This window comes from Salvelinus fontinalis, unplaced genomic scaffold, assembly GCF_029448725.1.
Source record: "Salvelinus fontinalis isolate EN_2023a unplaced genomic scaffold, ASM2944872v1 scaffold_0390, whole genome shotgun sequence".
NCBI classification, from domain to species: Eukaryota; Metazoa; Chordata; class Actinopteri; order Salmoniformes; family Salmonidae; genus Salvelinus; species Salvelinus fontinalis.
This window is the reverse complement of record NW_026600599.1, coordinates 140,001-167,500: the sequence shown is the minus strand read 5'-3', so window position 1 is coordinate 167,500 and position 27,500 is coordinate 140,001. Positions and strand designations below refer to the sequence as shown.

Here is a 27,500-nt window from a genome sequence, read left to right as displayed (position 1 = left end):
ACTCTGTCCACCCTGATGTCCTAGCCATGTCTGAATCCTGGCTTAGAAAGGCCACCAAAAATTCTGAAATCTCCATCCCCAACTACAACATTTTCCGACAAGATAGAACTGCCAAAGGGGGCGGAGTTGCAATCTACCTCAGAGATAGCCTGCAGAGTTCTGTCATACTATCCAGGTCTGTGCCCAAACAATTCGAGCTTCTACTTTTACACCTTCTACACCTCTCCAGAAATAAGTCTCTCACCATTGAAGCTTGTTATAAACCCCCTTCAGCCCCCAGCTGTGTCCTGGACACCATATGTGAATTGATTGCCCCCCATCTATCTTCAGAGTTCGTTCTGTTAGGTGACCTAAACTGGGATATGCTTAACACCCCGGCCGTCCTACAATCTAAGCTAGATGCCCTCAATCTCACACAAATAATCAAGGAAACTACCAGGTACAACCCTAAATCCGTAACCATGGGCACCTTCATAGATATCATCCTGACCAACTTGCCCTCTAAATACACCTCTGCTGTCTTCAACCAGGATCTCAGTGATCACTGCCTCATTGCCTATGTCCGTAATGGGTCCGCGGTGAAACGACCACCCCTCATCACTGTCAAACACTCCCTAAAACACTTCAGCGAGCAGGCCTTTCTAATCGACCTGGCCCGGGTATCCAGGAAGGATATTGACCTCATCCCGCCAGTAGAAGATGCATGGCTGCTCTTTAAAAGTGCTTTCCTCACCATCTTAAATAAGCATGCCCCATTCCATTTTTTTTAAACTTAGAACGGATATAGCCCTTGGTTCACCCCAAACTTGACTAGCACAAAACATTCTGTGGCGTACTGCATTAGCATCGAATAGCCCCTGCGATATACAACTTTTCAGGGAAGTTAGGAACCAATATACACAGCCAGTTAGGAAAGCTAAGGCTAGCTTTTTTTCAAACAGAAATTTGCACCCTGTAGCACTAATTCCAAAAGGTTTAGGGACACTAAAAAGTCCATGGAGAATAAGAGCACCTCCTCCCAGCTGCCCACTGTACTGAGGATAGGAAACATTGTCACCACCGATAAATAATATTCACCAGATTGCTGCTGTATATCATCTGATGTGGTTATCTGATGTTAAATATTCACCAGATTGCTACTGTATATCATATGATGTGGTTATCTGATGTTAAATAATCACCAGATTGCTACTGTATATCATCTGATGTGGTTATCTGATGTTAAATAATCACCAGATTGCTACTGTATATCATCTGATGTGGTTATCTGATGTTAAATATCTATCCAGGTGTTATAAGATCTGACATGTGTCTGCAATGTAGTCAGCAGGAACTCAACCATAGTTTTCTCTGCAGGCCTATTAATCAATCACAGAGACTGGGTGCGTGTGATCACCTAAACACAAAACTCAACATATATCTATAGAAGGGTTGTGTCCAGACGGTATAAAACAGAAGAAAACTCTATAAAACAGAGTGAGCCTACAGTATCTACATTTGGGAGGTACTATCTAGTACTATCTGAACCTTTCCTATAAGAACAGAGCCGCCCCTAGCCTTTAGGCGACCCTAAGCAATATTTGGTTGGGAGGCCCCTCCCACCTCGCTGAGCAAAACATTTTAGTGCCCCCCTTCTTGGCAGTGGATATGTTTTTGTTGCAGTGTTAAATGTACTTTTCTAGAATTCTACACATTTTGGTTGTTGAGAAACTTTTGCCGTTTTAAAGCTAATTTCCTGCAATTCTACACATTTTGCCATGACTTACAGTATGCCATGTTAATGATATCTGAGTGAGTGACTAACCAAATCAATAGGGGCCCTGGGCACATGCCATGTGTGCCCGGTCGGTCATTTGGTAGCTGGCTAGCAGTGAGGGGGAAGCTACTCTGAAAATATAGTTTACCAAGCTACCAATTACTTCACATTGGAAGAAGCTGAGCTAAACTAAAGCTACCCTTATGAAAAATATAGTTTACTAAACTAAAGCTACCCTTATGAAACATATAGTTTACTTAACTAAAGCTACCCTTATGATAAATATAGTTTACTTAACTAAAGCTACCCTTATGATAAATATAGTTTACTTAACTAAAGCTACCCTTATGAAACATACAGTTTACTTAACTAAAGCTACCCTAATGAAAAATATAGTTTACTTAACTAAAGCTACCCTTATGAAACATAGTTTACTTAATAACTAAAGCTACCCTTATGAAAAATATAGTTTACTTACTAAAGCTACCCTTATGAAAAATAAAGTTTACTTAACTAAAGCTACCCTTATGAAAAATATAGTTTACTAAACTAAAGCTACCCTTATGAAAAATATAGTTTACTAAACTAAAGCTACCCTTGTGAAAAATATAGTTTCCTAACTAAAGCTACCCTTATGAAAAATATAGTTTACTAAACTAAAGCTACCCTTGTGAAAAATATAGTTTACTAAACTAAAGCTACCCTTATGAAAAATATAGTTTACTAAACTAAAGCTACCCTTGTGAAAAATATAGTTTACTAAACTAAAGCTACCCTTATGATTTTTTTTGTTGTTTACTTAACTAAAGTTACTTAGAAAAATAGTAGTTCACTACATTCAAACTACTCCGTGAAAAATTATCATCTAACTATAGTTTACTTTACTAAACTAAAGCTACCCTTATGAAAAATATAGTTTTCTAAACTAAAGCTACCCTTATGATTTTTTTTGTTTACTTAACTAAAGTTACATAGAAAAATAGTAGTTCACTACATTCAAACTACTCCGTGAAGAATTATCATCTAACTCTGAAACGTCATAGACTACAAATTGCCAGAACAGATCACTCTGGAGTCAGATGTTAACGGAATGTGTAATTTAGCCTATTAAACACAAAAAGTGAAAATACGGCAGGTCTGATACCGAAAAAGAAAGGACGTTCTTACTTACTTCACCCATATTTTATTTTACCAAAAAAAGTATTATTTTGTTCTAGGAGTTAGCTACATTACTACAAGGGGAAAACATAATGAACTACTGAAAACACTACCAAGGTATGATATAGTTCAACTACCACCAAGCTACTGCAAAATGTAATTACATTACTAGTTGAACTGAATGTAGTTCACTACTCCCCAACACTGCTGACTAGACCAACTTGACTAGCGATCTATAAAATGTTAGCTGATGTGCTAATTGAGTGAATGTCAGTGGAACACTGCTGCTGTACAACCATATTTAAACATTTCACCTCGTTTATTCTACTTTTCTTACTCTCAGCAGGAAATTCCTTTGTAAAAAAAACTTTTTACGCAGCGCCTTCGAATAAGATTCCCTTGTTTGAATTTTTCCTGTTAAAAAGTTGTAAAATGTTTTGCTACAGCTGCCCTAATGAACATTTCTAATTTACACACTACTGCTTCCTGCTGCCTTCTAGTAACCAACTGGACTTTGTTGATATGGAATTATTCTGTTATTTTACCCATTCAATTATTTTCATGCACTGACACTCTGATTAAAGTTGTGATAATGAGAATTGGAAGCAGATAGACAGAGAGATGGTGCTCATCTTCCGTCACTGTCACCGCCATGCTCAATAGGTTCAATTATCTTTAGCATCACTTCAGCTGCTGACCGTTACGCTTCTCCCACATTTCTTCCTGTACTCTCTGACACCTTAATAACTCATTAGGCCTCACAAACGGCACCCTATTGCCTATTTAGTGCACTACTTTGGACCAGAGCCCATGTAATGTGCAATATCAGACGTACCCACATAGTTATAGGACACAACATCGTAGGAAAAAGGGAGGACAAGGAGGAAGAGGAAGAGAAAGAGGAGGTGTGAGTGTGACATTTCTAAATGTCAGTGTCCTGATTGTACCCCTGTCATGTGATGTACCAGCTTGCCTCAGTGTCCTGATAGTACCCATGTCATGTGATGTACCAGCTTGCCTCAGTGTCCTGATAGTACCCATGTCATGTGATGTACCAGCTAGCCTCAGTGTCCTGCTAGTACCCATGTCATGTGATGTACCAGCAAGCCTCAGTGTCCTGCTAGTACCCATGTCATGTGATGAACCAGCTAGCCTCAGTGTCCTGATAGTACCCCTGTCATGTGATGTACCAGCTAGCCTCAGTGTCCTGAGAGTACACCTGTCATGTGATGTAGTGCACTTTATAGGAGATAGGGTGTCATTTGGGACTACTGTTTTGACATGATTTGTGAGTGACTATGGAGACAGGGAGGACTGGCGTCTCTCAACCAATAGCGGTGCTGTGCATATTAAATAACGCCCTCACTGACACTTACATGCACACCCTCACGGACACACAAACACGCGCGCCCACGCACACAGTCACAGACACACAGACAGCCTCCCTCCTGCCTCTCTTCCTCTACCTCCTGTTGCTTGTCTCTCAGTGTGACTCAGTGCTCCTTCTCATCACAGACAGATGGCCATTACCTACAGTGCTTTAGCAAAAGGCCTGCAGTCATTTTCATGGAACCCCCGGGTGTTGTAGCTAACCACGAGGCATGTGAGAGAGTGAGAGAGTGAGGCCCTCCTGCTGCCCCAGAAACAAACACACCACCCCACTTGTTCTGGTGACCATACCGGGAATCAAACCGGTGTGTACCGGGACAGTCGGAGGCAGTGGGACAACCTCTTGAACGTAGCGGCTGCATCGATCATGTTGTATTGGTCCAGTGGTCTGTGTTGATGTTGATGTTGGCCTCGGCTAGAAGGTTTTTAATGGCTCCTGTGCCCTGAGAAAAGAGAAGGGTGGCTGACCAGCTGGCTGGACAAACTTGTATTGTGTTGCTCCTGGACAGAGAACCATTTCTCTCTGCTTCTCTCTACAGGTCTAGGTTGACGGTACTGTGTGCCTCAGCCAGACTTGATCTCAAATCCAAAATGTTGGAGTAGAAAGCCGTATTTAAAATATTAGCTTCACTGTCCACATACATACTTTGTGTCTACTTTTAAATACCATTCCCGGTTTGAACGGGAATAGTGGGATGGTACCGGAATGGATGCAATTTTATAAGCAAGGAAAATTGGTGGACTTCATGGAAAATACTCCAACCGCAGCACACACCATACAATCTCCCTGTGGGCCACCATAATCACACCGTTCTTCAACGGGTCGTTCAGTACCGTTTCTGTTGAATTAAACATTTAACACCACTCTGTCAAGCTGAAGGCACCAGGGATAGTGTTGTGTCTGAAGGCACCAGGGATAGTGTTGTGTCTGAAGGCACCAGGGATAGTGTTGTGTCTGAAGGCACCAGGGATAGTGTTGTGTCTGAAGGCACCAGGGATAGTGTTGTGTCTGAAGGCACCAGGGATAGTGTTGTGTCTGAAGGCACCAGGGATAGTGTTGTGTCTGAAGGCACCAGGGATAGTGTTGTGTCTGAAGGCACCAGGGATAGTGTTGTGTCTGAAGGCACCAGGGATAGTGTTGTGTCTGAAGGGACCAGGGATAGTGTTGTGTCTGAAGGCACCAGGGATAGTGTTGTGTCTGAAGGCACCAGGGATAGTGTTGTGTCTGAAGGCACCAGGGATAGTGTTGTGTCTGAAGGCACCAGGGATAGTGTTGTGGCAGGGTGTGTGTGTGTGTGTGTGTGTGTGTGTGTGTGTGTGTGTGTGTGTGTGTGTGTGTGTGTGTGTGTGTGTGTGTGTGTGTGCGTGCGTGCGTGCGTGCGTGCGTGCGTGCGTGCGTGCGTGCGTGCGTGCGTGCGCGTGTGCGTGTGCATCCAGTAGGGTTGACACACATCCAGTAGGGTTGACACACATCCAATAGGATAGACACACTGACACACACCCAGTAGGCTAGACACACATCCTGTAGACTTGACACACTTACAGACATCCTGTAGACTTGACACACTTACAGACATCCAGTAGGATGGACACACATCCAGTAGGGCTGACACACATCCAGTAGGGCTGACACACATCCAGTAGAGCTGACACACATCCAGTAGGATAGACAGACATCGAGTAGAGCTGACACACATCCAGTAGGGCTGACACACATCCAGTAGGGCCGACACACATCCAGTAGGGGTGACACACATCCAGTAGGTTTGACACACATCCAGTAGGATAGACACACATCCAGTAGGGCTGACACACATCCAGTAGGGCTGACACACATCCGATAGGATAGACACACATCCAGTAGGTTTGACACACATCCAGTAGGGCTGACACACATCCGATAGGATAGACACACATCCAGTAGGTTTGACACACATCCAGTAGGATTGGCACACATCCAGTAGGGCTGACACACATCCAGTAGGATAGACACACATCCAGTAGGGCTGACACACATCCAGTAGGGCTGACACATCCAGTAGGGCTGACACACATCCAGTAGGGCTGACACACATCCAGTAGGATTGACAGACATCCGATAGGATAGACATACATCCAATAGGCTAGAAACACACTCAATAGGACTTGGCACACGTACACACATCCAGTAGGATAGACACACATCCGATAGGATAGACAGACATCCAGTAGAGCTGACACACATCCAGTAGGTTTGACACACATCCTGTAGGATAGACAGACATCCAGTAGAGCTGACACACATCCAGTAGAGCTGACACACATCCAGTAGGATAGACAGACATCCAGTAGAGCTGACACACATCCAGTAGGGCTGACACACATCCAGTAGGGCTGACACACATCCAGTAGGGGTGACACACATCCAGTAGCTTTGACACACATCCAGTAGGATAGACACACATCCAGTAGGGCTGACACACATCCAGTAGGGCTGACACACATCCGATAGGATAGACACACATCCAGTAGGTTTGACACACATCCAGTAGGGCTGACACACATCCGATAGGATAGACACACATCCAGTAGGTTTGCCACACATCCAGTAGGATTGACACACATCCAGTAGGGCTGACACACATCCAGTAGGATAGACACACATCCAGTAGGGCTGACACACATCCAGTAGGGCTGACACATCCAGTAGGGCTGACACACATCCAGTAGGGCAGACACACATCCAGTAGGATTGACAGACATCCGATAGGATAGACATACATCCAATAGGCTAGAAACACACCCAATAGGACTTGGCACACGTACACACATCCGATAGGATAGACAGACATCCAGTAGAGCTGACACACATCCAGTAGGTTTGACACACATCCAGTAGAGCCGACACACATCCAGTAGGATTGACGGACATCCAATAGCACACATCCAGTAGGATTGACAGACATCCGATAGGATAGACATACATCCAATAGGCTAGAAACACACCCATTAGGACTTGGCACACGTACACACATCCAGTAGGATAGACACACATCCAGTAGAGCTGACACACATCCAGTAGGGCTGACACACATCCAGTAGGGCTGACACACATCCTGTAGGATAGACACACATCCAATAGGGATGACACACATCCAGTAGGATAGACACACATCCAGTAGGGCTGACACACATCCAGTAGGATAGACACACATCCAGTAGGGCTGACACACATCCAGTAGGGCTGACACACATCCTGTAGGTTTGACACACATCCAGTAGGGCTGACACACATCCAGTAGGTTTGACACACATCCAGTAGGTTTGACACACATCCAGTAGGGCTGACACACATCCAGTAGGTTTGACACACATCCAGTAGGGCTGACACACATCCAGTAGGATAGACACACATCCAGTAGGGCTGACACACATCCAGTAGGTTTGACACACATCCAGTAGGGCTGACACACATCCAGTAGGTTTGACACACATCCAGTAGGGCTGACACACATCCAGTAGGTTTGACACACATCCAGTAGGGCTGACACACATCCAGTAGGATAGACACACATCCAGTAGGGCTGACACACATCCAGTAGGGGTGACACACATCCAGTAGGGCTGACACACATCCAGTAGGGCTGACACACATCCAGTAGGACTGATGCACATCCAGTAGGGCTGACACACATCCAGTAGGACTGACACACATCCAGTAGGGCTGACACACATCCAGTAGGGCTGACACACATCCAGTAGGATAGACACACATCCAGTAGGGCTGACACACATCCGGTAGGATGGACACACATCCAGTAGAGCTGACACACATCCAGTAGGGCTGACACACATCCGGTAGGGCTGACACACATCCAGTAGGGTTGACACACATCCAGTAGAGCTGACACACATCCAGTAGGGCTGACACACATCCAGTAGGGCTGACACACATCCAGTAGGGTTGACACACTTACACAGATCCTGTAGGATGGACACACATCCAGTAGGGTTTACACACATCCAGTAGGCTTGACACACATCCAGTAGGTTTGACACACATCCAATAGGTTTGCCACACATCCAGTAGGATTGACACACATCCAGGAGGGTTGACACACATGCAGTAAGATTGACACACAGCCAGAAGGTAATAGTCCTATCTGATAGTAAGGTAAAGGGTAATAGCCCTATCTGATAATAAGGTAGCTTCATTGTGAACAACACTCAACACCACTCACTGACTCACTCAATCCGTCCCTTCTTTCACTACTAGAGGTCTAGACAGAAAGAGGAGAGTTCTGCTTCTCTAAATTGTAGCTTGCCTAACATATGTCTCTCTGTGATTGGAGTCCTCTCTCCCTCTCCCTTAGTGAAGTCTGTAGCGTGCTCAGTTTGTGTGTGTGGCGGCATGCTCTGTGTGTGTGTGTGGGGGGGGCGGTTGCACAGTGTGAGGGGCTAGGCAGAGTACTCCATGAATCACATCTCCATAACAGCATCTCTCTCCCACTGACAGACAGACACAAACAGGGGCTGGCTGAGCACTGCAGATGCTAGAGGCAGAGGGAGGAGAGACACACGGAGGGAGAGAGAGGGAGGGAGATGTATAGAGAGAGGGAGAAGGAGGAAGAGAGAGAGAGAGGTAGAGAGAGAAGAAGGAGAGGGAGAGAGGGAGAAGGAGGGAGAGAGAGAGGTAGAGAGAGAAGAAGGAGAGGGAGAGAGAGAGAGGTAGAGAGAAGAAGGAGAGGGATAGAGAGAGGTAGAGAGAGAGAGAGAGAGAGAGGGAGATAGAGAGAGAGGTAGAGAGAGAAGAAGGAGAGGGAGAGAAGGAGGGAGAGATATTTAATTGCTGTTTAATGATTAGCTCAAAGTCAACATGTAGCCCCTCAGAGCAACACCTAGACAGTAGTCTCCAGTTGTGCTGGTCTCCTCCCTGCCTTGTGCACCGCTGGGCTCCACTTTACTGTTCATTTAGCACTATGTGAAGAGACATCAAACACAGGTATCCTGGGACAAGGCCTTACGGATGGTTACGACTGCTGTGGCAGTAAAACAACACCTTGGTATTGCCATGTAGCCTTTTTTTATAGAAGTTATTCTCATTGAGATCAAATCTATTTTACAAGAGAGGCCTGAATCGATCAAATATATGGTGAGGTTATATGTTAATTTTATTTTGCATTAATAACATTCATACAGTATAAACTATTCACAAGTCAATTAATGTTCACAATAAATGTATCCACAGAGGCTTCTCCCCTCTAATATATGAATAGGCCAGTCCATCTGTTCATGTATGGCAATCTTCTGCTTGTTTTGTTAGCTCATAACCCTCCCAACCAATCAGTGACTAGATCACATTAAAAGACCGCAGCATCATAATGACTGTTGTTAAAAGCACCATTTGGGAGAGAGACCGAGACCGAGACCGAGAGACACAGAGAGACAGACACAGAGACCGAGACCGAGACCGAGAGACACAGAGAGACAGACACAGAGACCGAGACCGAGACCGAGACCGAGAGACACAGAGAGACAGACACAGAGACCGAGAACGAGACCGAGACCGAGAGACACAGAGAGACAGACACAGAGACCGAGACCGAGACCGAGAGACACAAAGAGACAGACACAGAGACCGAGAACGAGACCGAGACCGAGAGACACAGAGAGACAGACACAGACACAGACACAGACACAGAGACCGAGAACGAGACCGAGACCGAGAGACACAGAGAGACAGACACAGAGACCGAGAACGAGACCGAGACCGAGAGACACAGAGAGACACAGAGAGGCACAGAGAGACAGACACAGAGACCGAGAACGAGACCGAGACCGAGACAGACACAGAGAGAGACAGACACAGAGACCGAGAACGAGACCGAGACAGACACAGAGAGACACAGAGAGACACAGAGAGGCACAGAGAGGCACAGAGAGGCACAGAGAGACACAGAGAGACATGCAGAGACACGCAGAGAGACGCAGAGAGACGCAGAGAGACGCAGAGAGACGCAGAGAGACGCAGAGAGACACAGAGAGACACAGAGAGACACACACACACACATACACATACACACACACACACACACACACACACACACACACACACACACACACACACACACACACACACACACACACACACACACACACACACACACACACACACACACACACACACACACACACACACACAGGCTAACCATCAAAAGGTTCAAAGTTGCCCTGATTGGTCCAGAAGACTCTATGCTGGGGGAGGGAAGAGGGGTGAAGAAACAGGTGAAGTGTTGTTGAAAGTGAAAAGGGAGTCTGGGAATCTTTAGACAGTTACATTTCACACAGCCCCAGTCCAAATGTAGCTGCTCGTTTTGGGGACAGAAAATCTGCATCCCAAATGGGACCCTATCCCCTATATAGTGCACTTCTTTTCACCCGGGCCCATAGGAAACAGGGTGCCATTTGGGATGTACTTAATTCTATGTGTGTGGCAGGCTGTTATCTCTCTCAACGAGGTGTGGGTTTGGGGGAGCTACCCCAGGCTGTCTTGAGAAGATGCCCATATATTTTGTTGTAGCAGGTGAGCTAATTAAACAATGTTCGTACTCAAATATATAGAATAAAACAATAATGAACCATGCTTCAAGTTTTTGTATAAGTTGCAGGGGTTTTATGGAGCTCAGCCAACAGAGAGTAGCAGTAGTCTAGATGGGCGATGCCTCAATTAGGACAAGTGCCTGAATTAGGACAAGTATCTGAATTAGGACAAGTGTCTGAATTAGGACAAGTGTATGAATTAGGACAGGTATCTGAATCAGGACAAGTGTCTGAATTAGGACAGGTGTCTGAATTAGGACAAGTTTCAGAATTAGGACAAGTCCCTGAATTAGGACAAGTGTCTGAATTAGGACAAGTGTCTGAATTAGGACAAGTGTGTGAATTAGGACAAGTGTCTGAATTAGGACAAGTATCTGAATTAGGACAAGTTTCTGAATTAGGACAAGTGTCTGAATTAGGACAAGTGACTAATTCAGGACCTTCCTGTGTGAGGTCATACTCTATGGATGTTGTAGAGCATAAACCTGCAGGAGCGAGTCACTGCGTTGATGTTTTCAGAGAAGGACAGGTTGTTGTCCAGGGTCACGCCAAGGTTCTTTGCCCATCTGGGAGGCAGACACAGTGGAGTTGAGCACTTTAACTTCCCTTGCCTTCTGCTGATTTCCTGTCCTTACTGCTACAAGGTCCCTATTTTACAGATATAAAGGACCTCTGAAGAGAGCAGACGCCCACCCATCATTTCTGTGCCTTGTGAATAAGCCTGAGTCCACTCACACTCACTGGGTGGTATTGGCAGACTGTACAGTCCTTATCCACACATTGGAGAGAGAAAAGACTGCTGTATAAAAGACGAGAGCTGAAGACTTGATCTGTTGTCATCAAGTGCCATCTATTGGTGGAGAGGAGAATGATTAGATCAGGAACTGGTTGGCTCAGTGTGGAAAACTGCTGCAGTGCAACAGAGCTTCATTCTCTCAGTAGACCCATAGACGCAGCAGCTACAATGATACAGACAACATGTGTTGCTGGTTATAAGCATGTATTGTACGATCCTTAGGACATTTACACGCAGACACACATACACAGTCACACACACAACACTCTCGTCTCGTCTCTCTACTGTCAATCATGTTGTACTTGTCTTGTTCACATACATCCTCTATCTCTATCTCTCCTCTCTCTCACTCACTCACTCTCTCTCTCCTCTCTCTCTCTCTCTCTCTCTTTCTCTCACTCTCACTCTCACTATCTGTTCTCATCCAGGGGGTAAAGGGTGACTCTGGCGTCCCAGGAGACAAAGGAGATCAAGGAGATCCGGTATGTAACACACCCTTCCAACACATTATTGTGGTGACTTTTAAAGTGGCTGTCATTAACCGTGAACTCTAACCTTTCACCTTTGGCCTACTCCCTCAGGGTCAGCCAGGTGGAGACGGGGCCTCTGGGATGAAAGGACAAAAGGTGAGTCACATCACATGGTGTGTGTGTGTGTGTGTGTGTGTGTGTGTGTGTGTGTGTGTGTGTGTGTGTGTGTGTGTGTGTGTGTGTGTGTGTGTGTGTGTGTGTGTGTGTGTGTGTGTGTGTGTGTGTGTGTGTGTGTGTGTGTGTGTGTGTGTGTGTGTGTGCGTGTGCGTGCGTGCGTGAGCTCCAGACTGATTCCCCCTGATCTATTTATCTTTCCTGCATTCATTTAAGTCTAAATCTGGCTGCAAATTAACTCTCTTATAACGATATTTCATCATTGTTAATTGTCACACACACACACACACACACACACACACACACACACACACACACACACACACAATGTGACTCACCTTCTGTTCTTTCATCCCTGAGGCATCCTTGTTTAACCCACTACAGTATATCAGTGTACCAACCCCCCTAACCCAATCAACTGAAACCGGTTGTCATTAAGTAGTCATGTAAATAGTGTTTGAATGAATGCTACTGTTGGTGATGACTGAATCACTGAGAGAGGAGGTAGGAGCAGATGTTACAACAGCTTCGGTGGTGGGGGAGATTTCACTATCCGCTCTAAACCAAGGCTTCTAGATTCTTCCTAAAGAATAGATCAATATCATCCTGAGGTGTTTAAGCATGTCTGTACAGTTTCACATCTCTGTGTTCTCTGTGTATTCTCTTATCAGGGGGAAGAGGGCCTAAGAGGACCACCAGGACCGGTGAGGAGTACATTGTTATGGCGTTAATATTTCATGTGACTGTTTATAACTGAGACATAAACTAATATTATCTAAGAGACTGTAGTTTGTTTTTGAGTTATTGGAGAGAGGAGTACCTGAGGGGTGGGAACAAGACTAGCCTGGACTGGTCCAGTACACTATTCCTGCTCGACATTGACAAGGTTTGGGCTCCATGTTTTTCAGAACTGAGAGTAACTGCAATCCATGCTCTGTCTCCTCTGATCTCTCAATCACAATCCTGAATCTACACCTACATTACCTGACTATGTCATTGTAATGGGCCATACCTTTACTGGTGCATGTCAACACGGTATATATAAAGGCTAGTATGTGACCACAATGGACAGGTATACCTTTGGTAGACGATCCAGACAGGTAATAATAGTGGGAACAACATACTATTCCCAGACTCCTCTGAGATCTGTCCTTCTTCATAATTCAACTCCTGGTTTCTTATTTAGCCGCTGATCCAAGTGGCACCGAGCCAACGTCACATCACCGCACGCTGAACAAATATTCCCTCTACACTAATGAGCTCCTTCTCCTACTACTACTTTATATCACTCTGTCTGCCTCCCAAATCGCACCCCATTCCCTACATAGTGACGACTTTTGTAACATGCATGCTCCGACTACCCATTTCTTTCACCGATTGTGTCCCAAATGGTTCCCTATGGATCCTGGTCCAAAGAGGTGCACTAAATAGGCATTAGAGTGCCATTTGATATGAATCCCTTATCTCAACTGGAGTCAGGTCCACTTGTTCTTAAACGTTTAATTTACAATTTAACAGTGGCAGGTAATGAGTTCCCCTTAATGACTATAAAGTCTTTTCTTTCCTTGCAATTATTTGTGTAAGAAGTTCTATGAGGACCACTTAATCGGACTCAATTAACTGGACTGGATTACATTTTGAAATTGATTTTTAAGATTGAAGCGATAAGGGAGCAAAATGATTTAAAAAATGTAAATGATGTTGCTATTTTAGGCCTACAGTCTTCTGAGGTTTGGTTGAAACACCCAAAGTCCAGTATGTTATCATGTGATGATGTCTCCGGCTGGGGCAGCCTTCTATTTATAATTATCAAATACATTCAGTCAATCAATTAATCATGTGGCTCCCAAACGGTTTCTGAATGCCAAATCAACTATGCCAATTGTTGAATGCCAAATACCCCCCTAGCCACCACTCCTGATAGACACACTAGATCTGAGAGGATTGGATAAGTAGCTATACTCTTTATTGTAATAGCTAAATTAATAGCTTAATTTCTGATTGGCTAGGTGGGAAATGTCACCATATTGCTTCCATCCATCTATCCAATCCTCTCTGGTCTACATTAGTGGCTTCGGAGTACGTTCATTTAGAATTCAGACATTCAGAAAAGTAATTTATCAATTCATAAATGGTCTGTTTGAATATTTAGCTCAAATCTCACTTAAATAGGGGACTACCGAGTGACGCAAAGCACTGCATCTCAGTGCGCAAGGTGTCACTGAAGACCCTGGTTCGATTCCAGGCTGTATCACAACCGGCCGTGATCGGGAGTCCCATAGGGCGGTGCACAAGTGGCCCAGCGTTTGGTCTTAACTGACTTGCCAAGTTAAATGAAGGTTACATAAAACAAATACAATTAAATGAAGGTTTCATAAAACAAATACAATTAAATGAAGGTTACATAAAACAAATACAGTTAAATGAAGGTTACATAAAACAAATACAGTTAAATGAAGGTTACATAAAACAAATACAATTAAATGAAGGTTACATGAAACAAATACAATTAAATGAAGGTTACATAAAACAAATACAGTTAAATGAGCGTTTATATGTCCACTTCCTAGTAACAGATAATGGGTGAATCCCAAATGGCACCAGGTCAATAGTAGTGCGCTTTATAGGGAATAGGGTACCATAGGGCTATGGTCAATAGTAGTGCGCTATATAGGGAATAGGGTACCATAGGGCTCTGGTCAATAGTAGTGCGCTATATAGGGAATAGGGTACCATAGGGCTATGGTCAATGGTAGTGCGCTATAATGGGGAATAGGGTGCCATTTGAGACGCAGTGGGATCATTTCTGCCGTAAAGCGTTTAATTCCATGACTCTGCAGAAACCAGGGTTCAGACCATTACCTTCCTTCCTGTTCATTAGTGCAGAGGAGGAACCACCAGGCATGCGTGACCCTCCATGACCCACAGGCAGCCCACACATGGCCCTTGACCAGACTCTGACTGAGGGCTACAGATATAAGAGACAAGATTAGAACAAATTGACAAGCTTTAGGAGGCAGACTGATATTTGGAACTTGAAGCACTAAAAGGCTGATTTCCACACTGAACTTGTTGTACAACATCACAGGAAAGATCAGGACATGGTTTTACTGCATGGCCCTCCATGACCCACAGATAGACCACACGTAGCCCTTGACCAGACAGACACAGAATAATAAGCTAGGCTATGAACAAGAGCAGAAGGCTAAAAGATTAGAACAAATTGACAAACTTGTAAATAGATATTTATGCCAGTGTGAGATGTTGAAATGAAAGCCAAACCAAAATGTATTACCACTAAAATAACCCGGCTTGACCAGCCAGACACAGAAGAACAGGAAGACAAGGAACAGGGTTGGAATAAATTAACATACTTGTTCAATAGAAAAAATAAAAAAAATGTTAGCTTTTGGAGGCAGACTAACACTGTACCCAAACCGCCATCGTGCGCTATATCGTGCACAAATTGATTTTGTCCCCCCACACCAAACGCGATCACGACACGCAGGTTAAAATATCAAAACAAACTCTGAACCAATAATATTATTTTGGGGACAGGTCAAAAAGCATTAAACATTTATGGCAATTTAGCTAGCTAGCTTGCAGTTGCTAGCTAATTTGTCCTATTTAGCTAGCTTGCTGTTGCTAGCTAATTTGTCCTGGGATATAAACGTTGAGTTGTTATTTTACCTGAAATGCACAAGGTCCTCTAGTCCGACAATTAATCCACACATAAAACAGTCAACCGAATCGTTTCTAGTCATCGCTCCTCCTTCCAGGCTTTTTCTTTTTTGCACTTTATATGGCGATTGGCATCTAATAGTATTACCATGACGACGACCGACCTCAGTTCGTCTTTCAATCACCCATGTGGGTATAACCAATGAGGAGATGGCACATGGGCCTCTGCTTCTGTAAACCAATGAGGAGATGGGAGAGGCAGGACTTGCAGCGTGTTCTGTGCCACAAATAGAAGCAACTTCTATTTTAGCGCCTGGCAACGCAAATGCTCGTTGGTGCGCGTGAACAGTGTGGGTGCAATGATTGAATAACATGTATGTGTAAATGTATTTTTGCTACACTAGCGCACGGGAAGCAAGCGGTATGGTCAGCATGTCAGATGTTGAACTTGAAGCCAACTCAAAACATATGTACACATAATTGCAGGTTTCTAGGCTTCAATTGTGGTACAATATCATGGGAAAGCTCAGGACATCATTTTACAGCTTGAAAAGTTGACTTTCCATCACTGTGGGAATGCGTCCCAGATGGCAACCTATTCCCTATATAGTGCACTACTTTTGACCAGAGCCCAATGGGCACTATAAAGGGAATAGGAAGCCATTTGGGATACAACCTTGACCTTTAACGATCCATACCCTCGCTGGAGGACTGCTCTACAGGTGGGCTTTGTATCCCCACAACAATGATTGGTCGATTCCAGGACTGACTCTCAAAATACATCCCAAATGGCAACCTATTCCCTACATAGGGCACTACTTTTGACCAGAGCTCTATGGTACTATTTACCTCACTTTAATAGAGAATAGGGTGCCATTTGGGACGTACAGGCTGAGGTGCTAGTCTAGTGGAAGAGGGTCTAGTGACAGACAGAAAACACCCCTTCGCTCCTTTTCTCTCTTAAAAGGCTTCTTCAGTTTGACTTTGACGAGTGCCGAGCCGATTGCCGAGTGCCGAGCCGAGTGCCGCGCCGAGTGCATTCAATAAGGGAGGTTAGGTGGTACGTCTTACCTACCGAATAAGTGACAATGAAGAAGACAGCTGATTTTCGATCTTCTATCTTGTCTGTCCTTTCCATCCAGGTGATGACAGCTCATGGACTGAGACATCTGTCTGGCTCTGTAAGTTTAAACATCCTACGTAGTTACCTTTAACTTCTGTTCTATTCAGTCATAATGGCAGTGGTGCTCTGACTGGTAACTCAATATTTTGTGTTGCCTTGATGAAAGTTATTTTATATAAAATGCTCCGCATTTCATAATGACCTTATTTCTATTTTATTTTAGGAGGCTGAATCAGGAGAGACGGGCCAGAAAGGAGAAACGGGTGATCCAGTAAGGATAGGATATGTACCAACCTGCTCACAGTGTTCATAGGATTTGTAAATAATTAGCCCGTGTAAAGAAAAATCAGCTCCCCCTTGTCCATTAAATCTATTTCATTATTCATCAGCTAAACTGATCCTAGATCAGCACTCCTACTCTGATACGCTGGAGTATGGATCCAGAGTATGGATCCAGATCAGATGAAGACTAATATATTGATGTTTGTCTCTGTGTCAAATCAAAAACTAATTGTATTTGTCTCATTCGCCGAATACAACAGGCCTTACCGTGAAATGTTACTATCAAGCCCTTAACCAACAATGCAGTTCAAGAAATAGAGTTAAGAAAATATTTACTAAAAAAACTAAAGAAAATGACATAACAATAACGAGGCTAAATACAGTGGGGGCAAGGTGTATAGTCTGGGTGGCCATTAGATTAATTGCTCTGCAGTCTTATGGCTTGGGGGTAGAAACTGTTAAGGAGCCTTTTGGTCCTAGACTTGGGGCTCCGGTACCGCTTGCCGTGTGGTAGCAGAGAGAACAGTCTATGACTTGGGTGACTGGAGTCTTTTTGGGGCATTCCTCTGACACTGCCTAGTATATAGGTGCTGGATGGCAGGAAGCTTGGCCCCAGTGATGTACTGGGCTGTACACACTACCCTCTGTAGCACCTTACGGTCAGATGCTGAGCAGTTGCCATACCAGGCGGTGATGCAACTGGTCAGGACGCTCTCGATGGTGCAGTTGTAGAACATTTTGAGGATCTGGGGACCTATGAATCTTTTCAGTCTCCTGGGGGGGAATAGGTGTTGTCGTGCCCTCTTCACAACTGTCTTGGTGTGTTTGGACCATGATAGTTTGTTGGTGATGTTCACACCAATGAACTTGAAACTCTCAACCCGCTCCTCTACAACCCTGTCGATGTTAATGGGGCCTGTTCGGCCCTCCTTTTCCTGTAGTCTACGATCAGCTCTTTTGTCTTGCTCACATTGAGGGAGAGGTTGTCGTCCTGGCATCACACTGCCAGGTCTCCTCCCTATAAGCTGTCTCATCGTTGTTGGTGATCAGGCCTACCAATGGTAGGTGTTTGAGTCGTGCTTGGCTAAGCAGTCATGGGTGAACAGGGAGTACAGGAGGAGACTAAGTACACACCCCTGAGGGGCCCAGCGTGACAGATGTGTTGTTGCCTACACTTACCACCTGGGGGCGGCCCGTCTCATGCTACCACTAGAGTGAAAGCACCGCCAGCATTCAAAAGTGACCAAAACATCAGCCAGGAAGCATAGGAACTGAGAAGTGGTCTGTGGTCACCACCTGCAGAATCACTCCTTTATTGGGGGTGTCTTGCTAATTGCCTATAATTTCCACCTTTTGTCTATTCCATTTGCACAACAGCATGTGAAATTTATTGTCAATCAGTGTTGCTTCCTAAGTGGACAGTTTGATTTCACAGAAGTGTGATTGACTTAGAGTTAAATTGTGTTGTTTAAGTGTTCCCTTTATTTTTTGAGCAGTGTATATTGAGTAAAAAGTCAATCAATTTTTTTTAGGAATATAGTGAAGTAAAAGTTGTCAAAAATATAAATAGTTAAGTACAGATGCCCCCGAAGAGTACTTAAGTAGTGCTTCAAAGTATTTTTCTTAAGTACTTTACACTAGTGCTACTGTGTGTCTCTTGTTTAAACACAATGGATTTACAGGATGATGATAATGGTTTATATGATCCTTTTTCTTCAGGGACAAAGAGGACTCCAAGGACCACATGGTCTCAAGGTAACCAGTTCATTCTAAGTATTCAGATGAAGGACAAGCATTAAATACATGTTAAAGGCCTCATCTACACTGATCTGAGTACTGTATGACCTTTGACATTGGGTTTGGTTATCGACACTGATCTGAGTACTGTATGCCTTTGACATTGGGTTTGGTTATCTACAATGATCTGAGTACTGTATGACCTTTGACATTGGGTTTGGTTATCTACAGTGATCTGAGTACTGTATGACCTTTGACATTGGGTTTGGTTATCGACACTGATCTGAGTACTGTATGACCTTTGACATTGGGTTTGGTTATCTACACTGATCTGAATACTGTATGACCTTTGAAATTGGGTTTGGTTATCCACACTGATCTGAGTACTGTATGACCTTTGACATTGGGTTTGGTTATCCACACTGATCTGAGTACTGTATGACCTTTGACATTGGGTTTGGTTATCTACACTGATCTGAATACTGTATGACCTTTGACATTGGGTTTGGTTATCTACACTGATCTGAGTACTGTATGACCTTTGACATTGGGTTTGGTTATCCACACTGATCTGAGTACTGTATGACCTTTGACATTGGGTTTGGTTATCTACACTGATCTGAGTACTGTATAACCTTTGACATTGGGTTTGGTCATCTACACTGATCTGAGTACTGTATGACCTTTGACATTGGGTTTGGTCGTCTACACTGATCTGAGTACTGTATGACCTTTGACATTGGGTTTGGTTGTCTACACTGATCTGAGTACTGTATGACCTTTGACATTGGGTTTGGTCATCTACACTGATCTGAGTACTGTATGACCTTTGACATTGGGTTTGGTTATCGACACTGATCTGAGTACTGTATAACATTTGACATTGGGTTTGGTTATCTACACTGATCTGAGTACTGTATAACCTTTGGCATTGGGTTTGGTTATCCACACTGATCTGAGTACTGTATGACCTTTGACATTGGGTTTGGTTATCTACAATGATCTGGGTACTGTATGACCTTTGACATTGGGTTTGGGTTTGGTTATCCACACTGATCTCAGTACTGTATGACCTTTGACATTGGGTTTGTTAAGTACATAATGATATACAATAGCATATATACACATGATATATGAGCAGCCTGGAATTTAATAGAATCCCAGTACACAAATACATTATATTTGAGGAATAAAAAGTAATATGTTATACAGTGTGTTTCTAGACTAAATATAAACTGGGACTTCTATAAAGTCAGGTTGAATTGCTCTGTTTGGCATGTTTCCTTTCTTGAAGCCAGACGCTAAATAGATTTTCTCAGGGTCTCACTTATTAACAAATGTCTTGGAGCAATTGCGGAGAAAAACAAATCTAACCTTAAATGTTCTCTGTCTCTCTCTGTCTCTCTCTGTCTCTCTCTGTCTCTCTCTGTCTCTCTCTGTCTCTCTCTGTCTCTCTCTGTCTCTCTCTCTCTCTCTCTCTCTCTCTCTCTCTCTCTCTCTCTCTCTCTATTTTCTTCTTTCCCTTCCCCCCTCTCCCTCCTTTCATTACTGGTTTAAAGGGAAGCCTAGGACTACCAGGTCCAAAGGGAGAGCCCGGCCCAGAGGTAAATACCCCGTTGATAATCAAACTATCACCAGAGAACAAAGAGTCTCTATCACCAGAGAACAAAGAGTCTCTATCTCTAGAGTACCAAGAGTCTTTATCTCCAGAAAACAAAGAGTCTCTATCACCAGAGAACAAAGAGTCTCTATCTCCAGAGAACCAGGAGTCTTTATCTCCAGAAAACAAAGAGTCTCTATCACCAGAGAACAAAGAGTCTCTATCTCCAGAGAACCAGGAGTCTTTATCACCAGAGAACAAAAAGTCTCTATCACCAGAGAACAAAGAGTCTTTATCACCAGAGAACAAAGAAACTCTATCACCAGAGAACAAAGAGTCTTTATCACCAGAGAACAAAGAGTCTTTATCACCCAACAATACTCAACAACACAAGCTATATGATCCTCTGCCATTGTACTCATTGGTATAGTAGTATGAAACTGTTTGGATTGACACAGGAAACAGAATGTATTACATTGTGTATCAAGTACGCAGATACCCTAGATCACCTTTAGTGCACCTGTAGTTGGTTTAGGTTCTAGTTTAAGTTCCCTGAGCAGCTAGTGGTAATGCAACTCACCCCAGGAACTAGAAATAGGTCTATATGGCATGACAAGTGATTCATTACCTCATCCTAGACGTTTGAGCAATTTCTATTGTTCTACAGAGAGAAATTACTATCTTAAACTCTATGGACTCTTGGAAGACTAGCCCTTGGAGGTTAAAATCCTAATAAAATTTGTATCAAACGGTACGACTAATCAAACTTTTGAGGCTGGGCCACCTGTTGACTGTAAGTGGAAGTGGGTCGTTCAATGTAACTACTATAGAACACTTCAATAGCTCCTGCTACCTAAAGGGGATGGTCAAGCTCCCAAACCAGACAGATTGCTGCAATTCTCACAGCAGGTCAAACACCAAAAGATTGCTGCAATCTTCTTTCCTCGCCTACAGTTTGTCCCCTACAGTCTGGTATTTGGGAAATGGTTCATTGGTCTTTTCAATTCTTGATATTTACCCATTTGATTCTTGACAGATATAACTTCTAAATGCCTTTTGAGCTTGACACAACTGTCGAATCCCAGACTAGAACTTTAAAATAAAAGAGAACTGCCGGAGGTCCTGAAGGTATTCTACAAAGTAGGATCAAGGAGTTAACCAATAAATTTCCCCTAATAACTTTATTTTTTAAGAAAGATAAGCTTGAAATGGGCTTTGGTCTGATTGACTGAACAACCAAAAACACATATACGTTTAGCTTTCTTAATGAACCAGAAAATCAACAGTTATTTCTGGTTATTTATCAAAGTTAGCTGGTTAACTAATTAAACCTACTTTGTAGTATATCCCTCTGGTGTCTAGTAGCTAGCTACAGTCTATACAGTTCCAACACCTCCGAGATGTCTTCACCTTAGCATCCAACCTTCAACCCCTTGGTGACCAGAAAGGCCTCCAGAACAACATGTCTTTACTGGGGTGTAGCTCAGTAATACAACTCTCTGAATCAGAGAGTGATTGCTGGGGCTGTCTGCAGTTAGCCAGACAGCCAGGTCACCAGGGCCAGGCTATGATTACTAGAAGAAGGAATATTAGACTCTAACACTTCTCTGACTGTTTTCCAGGGTAAAGAAGGTCCTCATGGACTCATCGGACTCCCAGGGATTGCAGGAGAGACGGTAAGTAAAAGACATGTTACTTAAAATACATGTATTAAGTACCGTCTGCACCAGGGGTGGGGTCAATTCTATTTCAATTATGGAAGATATACTCTGTTATTTGTTCCTGAGTTGAAATGGAATTGCCCCCACCTCTCCAGAAAGAACAATCTCATCTTTCTCTTTCTCTCATGTCTTTATCTCCCTGTTCCACTGTTCCCCCAACTACACCTACCAAAGGACAATAAGGAAATACATAGATTAACCGCTGAGGAGAGAGAGAGAAGAGAGAGAAGAAGAGAGCAGATGAAGGCAAAGGGGGGGGGGGGGGGGGCAAAGTCTTGAATTGTTACACAGGCGGTCAGTAATTCAATTTGAGAATGAATTAGTGGGTAGAGGCAGATCGGAGCGTTTTACGTTATGAGGGAGCGGAGGCAGGCAGGGACCCCAATCTGTTGCTGCACCTGCTGTACCCATAATGAGTATCTGTCTTTATTCAGAAGTAGGAGAGGGAAAGAGAGGCATTTCATCCTGGAAAAGGGGAAGGATGTTGGAACATGGTGGGCCCGCTGATGCGGAGAGGAGAGAGATGAATGTATCTGTATGGTAATGGGAGGGTGGACGTGTGTGTTGAGGGGGCAGTAGTTGTGCGTGCTTGTGTACCTGTTCACATCTGTGAGTGTGTGTGTGTGTGTGTGTGTGTGTGTGTGTGTGTGTGTGTGTGTGTGTGTGTGTGTGTGTGTGTGTGTGTGTGTGTGTGTGTGTGTGTGTGTGTGTGTGTGTGTGTGTGTGTGTGTGTGTGTGTGTGTAGACCTGGTTGATAGATGTGTCTCTGTTCTGTCCTCCGTTTCTAGGGATCGTCGGGGGACAAGGGACCACCCGGTAGAGACGGTCTTAAAGGAATCAAGGTAGAGCTTCAAATCAAGTCTTCCACCTTGGAGTACAGACCAGCAGGCAGACATTAGACAGATGTTTCACCATCACCGTAGAGGATGGTGCACGACTTTCAGATTGGATAGCAACTCCCTTCCAGTATTTAGTGGTTCTACTGGTGTATAGTCCTGTATTAAGTGGTTCTACAGGGGTATAGTCTGTATTAAGTGGTTCTACTGGGATATAGTCCTGTATTAAGTGGTTCTACTGGGGTATAGTCCTGTATTAAGTGATTATACTGGGGTATAGTCCTGTATTAAGTGGTTATACTGGGGTTTAGTCCTATATTAAGTGGTTCTACTGGGATATAGCCTGTATTAAGTGGTTCTACTGGGGTATAGTCCTGTATTAAGTGGTTATACTGGGATATAGTCCTGTATTAAGTGGTTATACTGGGGTATAGTCCTGTATTAAGTGATTATACTGGGGTATAGTCCTGTATTAAGTGGTTTTACTGGGATATAGTCCTGTATTAAGTGGTTCTACTGGGGTATAGTCCTGTATTAAGTGGTTCTACTGGTGTATAGTCCTGTATTAAGTGGTTCTACTGGGGTATAGTCCTGTATTAGGTGATTCTACTGGTGTATAGTCCTGTATTAAGTGGTTCTACTGGTGTATAGCCTGTATTAAGTGGTTCTACTGGTGTATAGCCTGTATTAAGTGGTTATACTGGTGTATAGCCTGTATTAAGTGGTTCTACTGGTGTATAGCCTGTATTAAGTGGTTATACTGGTGTATAGCCTGTATTAAGTGGTTCTACTGGGGTATAGCCTGTATTAAGTGGTTATACTGGGGTATAGTCCTGTATTAAGTGGTTCTACTGGGGTATAGTCCTATATTAAGTGGTTATACTGGGGTTTAGTCCTGTATTAAGTGGTTCTACTGGGGTATAGTCCTGTATTAAGTGGTTATACTGGGGTATAGTCCTATATTAAGTGGTTCTACTGGGGTATAGTCCTGTATTAAGTGGTTCTACTGGGGTATAGTCTGTATTAAGTGGTTATACTGGGGTATAGTCCTGTATTAAGTGGTTCTACTGGGGTATAGTCTGTATTAAGTGATTCTACTGGTTGTATAGTCTGTATTAAGTGGTTATACTGGGGTATAGTCCTGTATTAAGTGATTCTACTGGTGTATAGTCCTGTATTAAGTGGGTCTACTGGGGTATAGTCTGTATTAAGTGGTTCTACTGGGATATAGTCCTGTATTAAGTGATTCTACTGGGGTATAGTCTGTATTAAGTGGTTCTACTGGTGTATGGGCCTGTATTAAGTGGTTCTACTGGGGTATAGTCCTGTATTAAGTGGTTCTACTGGGGTATAGTCCTGTATTAAGTGGTTTTACTGGGCTATGGTCCTGTATTAAGTGGTTCTACTGGGATATAGCCTGTATTAAGTGGTTCTACTGGGATATAGCCTGTATTAAGTGGTTCTACTGGGATATAGTCCTGTATTAAGTGGTTCTACTGGGCTATGGTCCTGTATTAAGGGGTTCTACTGGTGTATGGGCCTGTATTAAGTGGTTCTACTGGTGTATAGTCCTGTATTAAGTGGTTCTACTGGTGTATGGGCCTGTATTAAGTGGTTCTACTGGGATATAGCCTGTATTAAGTGGTTCTACTGGGATATAGTCCTGTATTAAGTGGTTCTACTGGTTTATGGGCCTGTATTAAGTGGTTCTACTGGTGTATGGGCCTGTATTAAGTGGTTCTACCCGGTGTATAGTCCGGTTTACTGTGCATGGTGAGCTCAGCTCTACCGTGGCCCATACACACACACCCATCTCTGACAAGGCTGCATGCTACAGTTTATAAAATACTGCCGGGTCTGTTTCCTCCACGCACATAAACACGCTGTGGACTAATGAATAAAATACAATAAAATAGTTTTGGGGTGTAATTTCCTAATTAACCCCTGTTGTTGTGTGAAATGATTCCAGTGGGGTGGCAGAAATCCTCAGCTTTAGCCTCTGACTCCCCACCTTCCCTCCCCCCTACCTCTCACACTGTGTGTGTCATTCATAGTGAAGTGGGGTGACAGATGCCCCCGCTTTCCCCTCCTGACTCCCACTGTTCTCACCAGCCTCACCCCCCTCCTACACCCATTCCTTATCTACATGTGAACATCAGTCACTCAGAGTCACCCCCTGTACTGTAGAGATGACACGGCCCATCTGTCACTGCAGTGGCTGTCTGTCTGTCTGATTGACTTTCTCACTCTGTCTGTCCTCTCTGTCTGTCTGTCTGTCTGTCTGTCTGTCTGTCTGTCTGTCTGATTGACTTTCTCACTCTGTCTGTCCTCTCTGTCTGTCTGTCTGTCTGTCTGTCTGTCTGTCTGTCTGTCTGTCTGTCTGTCTGATTGACTTTCTCGCTCTGTCTGTCTGTCTGTCTGTCTGTCCTCTCTGTCTGTCTCTCTGTCCGTCTGTCCTCTCTGTCTGTCTGTCTGTCTGTCTGTCTGTCTGTCTGTCTGTCTGTCTGTCTTTCTCTTTCCCTAGGGGGACTCTGGAGGTGTGATGGGACCCCAGGGCCTGCCTGGACCCAAGGGAGAGCCTGGAGAGCCAGTAGCTGAACATCTGGTGGGTTTGCTGAGAGCTCATAGGGCTCCGGTCAAAGTAGTGCACTACAGTATGGAATAGGGTTCCATTTGGGACGTAGTGAGACACTGTTATCACTATCTGATCTGACCTTATTGGCTTGTTTTGGCCTTATACACACACACACACACACACACACACACACACACACACACACACACACACACACACACACACACACACACACACACACACACACACACACACACACACACACACACACACACACACACACACACACACACACACAGAGTAGATTAATATATCACTTTGGAATTCAGTGCATGGTAATCAGTCATCACTGGACACATGATCTCACAAACAGACACACACAAACACATACACACACAGTAGTAGATCAGCTAGAAACAGCTGCGGCGACAGCAGCAAACATGTTGACTGAGAGGAGTGCCTGTCGCAGCACAGCCCTGACTTCATGCAGATGCAATGCTAGTAAGTAATCCAGTATTCAATGACACCAGCCACGGTAATGGCCTATCCACCCCCGTTCTGAGGCTTAAAGCTGTCAGCAGACTACTTTGCGGACCCAGCTTTGCATTTAGAAGTGTTCATTACATACAGGTAACTGCCAAAATAAAGGAAACACCAACATTAAGTATCTTAATAGGGTGTTGGGCACCACGAGCCAGAACAGCCAGAATGACACTTGTCATAGAGTTTGCACGTATCTGGAACTCTATTGGAGGGATGCAACACCATTCTTCCATGAGAAATTCCATAATTTGGTGTTTTGTTGAAATTGGTGGAAACCGCTGTCTCAGGTGCTGCTCCAGAATCTCCTAGAAGTCTTCATTTGGGTTGAGATCTGGTGACTGACACACACACACACACTTTAAAACATGCTCCTTAGAAACCCCTCTTTCAATTTCCTTTCTAGCCACGGTAGCCAACATAATGGGCAACTGGGCATTTTTATACATGACCCTAAGCATGATGGGATGTTAATTACCTAATTAACTCAGAACAACACCTGTGTGGAAGCAACCACTCATTTACTCAACTGTTTCCTTTATTTGTTCCGTTCTACAGCACCTGCAGTACCAGCTAGTTACCTGTACATGTACAGCACCTGCAGTACCAGCTAGTTACCTGTACAGACACAGCACCTGCAGTACCAGCTAGTTACCTGTACAGACACAGCACCTGCAGTACCAGCTAGTTACCTGTACAGACACAGCACCTGCAGTACCAGCTAGTTACCTGTACAGACACAGCACCTGCAGTACCAGCTAGTTACCTGTACAGACACAGCACCTGCAGTACCAGCTAGTTACCTGTACAGACACAGCACCTGCAGTACCAGCTAGTTACCTGTACAGACACAGCACCTGCAGTACCAGCTAGTTACCTGTACAGACACAGCACCTGCAGTACCAGCTAGTTACCTGTACAGACACAGCACCTGCAGTACCAGCTAGTTACCTGTACAGACACAGCACCTGCAGTACCAGCTAGTTACCTGTACAGACACAGCACCTGCAGTACCAGCTAGTTACCTGTACAGACACAGCACCTGCAGTACCAGCTAGTTACCTGTACAGACACAGCACCTGC

The 27,500-nt window shown here is 44.1% G+C and overlaps 1 protein-coding gene across 1 annotated transcript in view; it reads left to right on the top strand.

Annotated features, from left to right (window-relative positions):
• Window positions 1–27,500, top strand: part of LOC129845857 (collagen alpha-1(XIX) chain-like) — a 132,780-nt gene that overhangs the window by 990 nt on the left and 104,290 nt on the right. Inside the window, exons 2-11 of the mRNA XM_055913783.1 lie at window positions 12,107–12,160; window positions 12,260–12,304; window positions 12,994–13,026; window positions 17,146–17,184; window positions 17,350–17,397; window positions 19,128–19,163; window positions 20,705–20,749; window positions 22,368–22,421; window positions 23,255–23,308; window positions 25,827–25,907. Of these exons, the coding sequence (XP_055769758.1) occupies window positions 12,107–12,160; window positions 12,260–12,304; window positions 12,994–13,026; window positions 17,146–17,184; window positions 17,350–17,397; window positions 19,128–19,163; window positions 20,705–20,749; window positions 22,368–22,421; window positions 23,255–23,308; window positions 25,827–25,907 (489 nt within the window). The remainder of the gene's footprint in view (window positions 1–12,106; window positions 12,161–12,259; window positions 12,305–12,993; window positions 13,027–17,145; window positions 17,185–17,349; window positions 17,398–19,127; window positions 19,164–20,704; window positions 20,750–22,367; window positions 22,422–23,254; window positions 23,309–25,826; window positions 25,908–27,500) is intronic.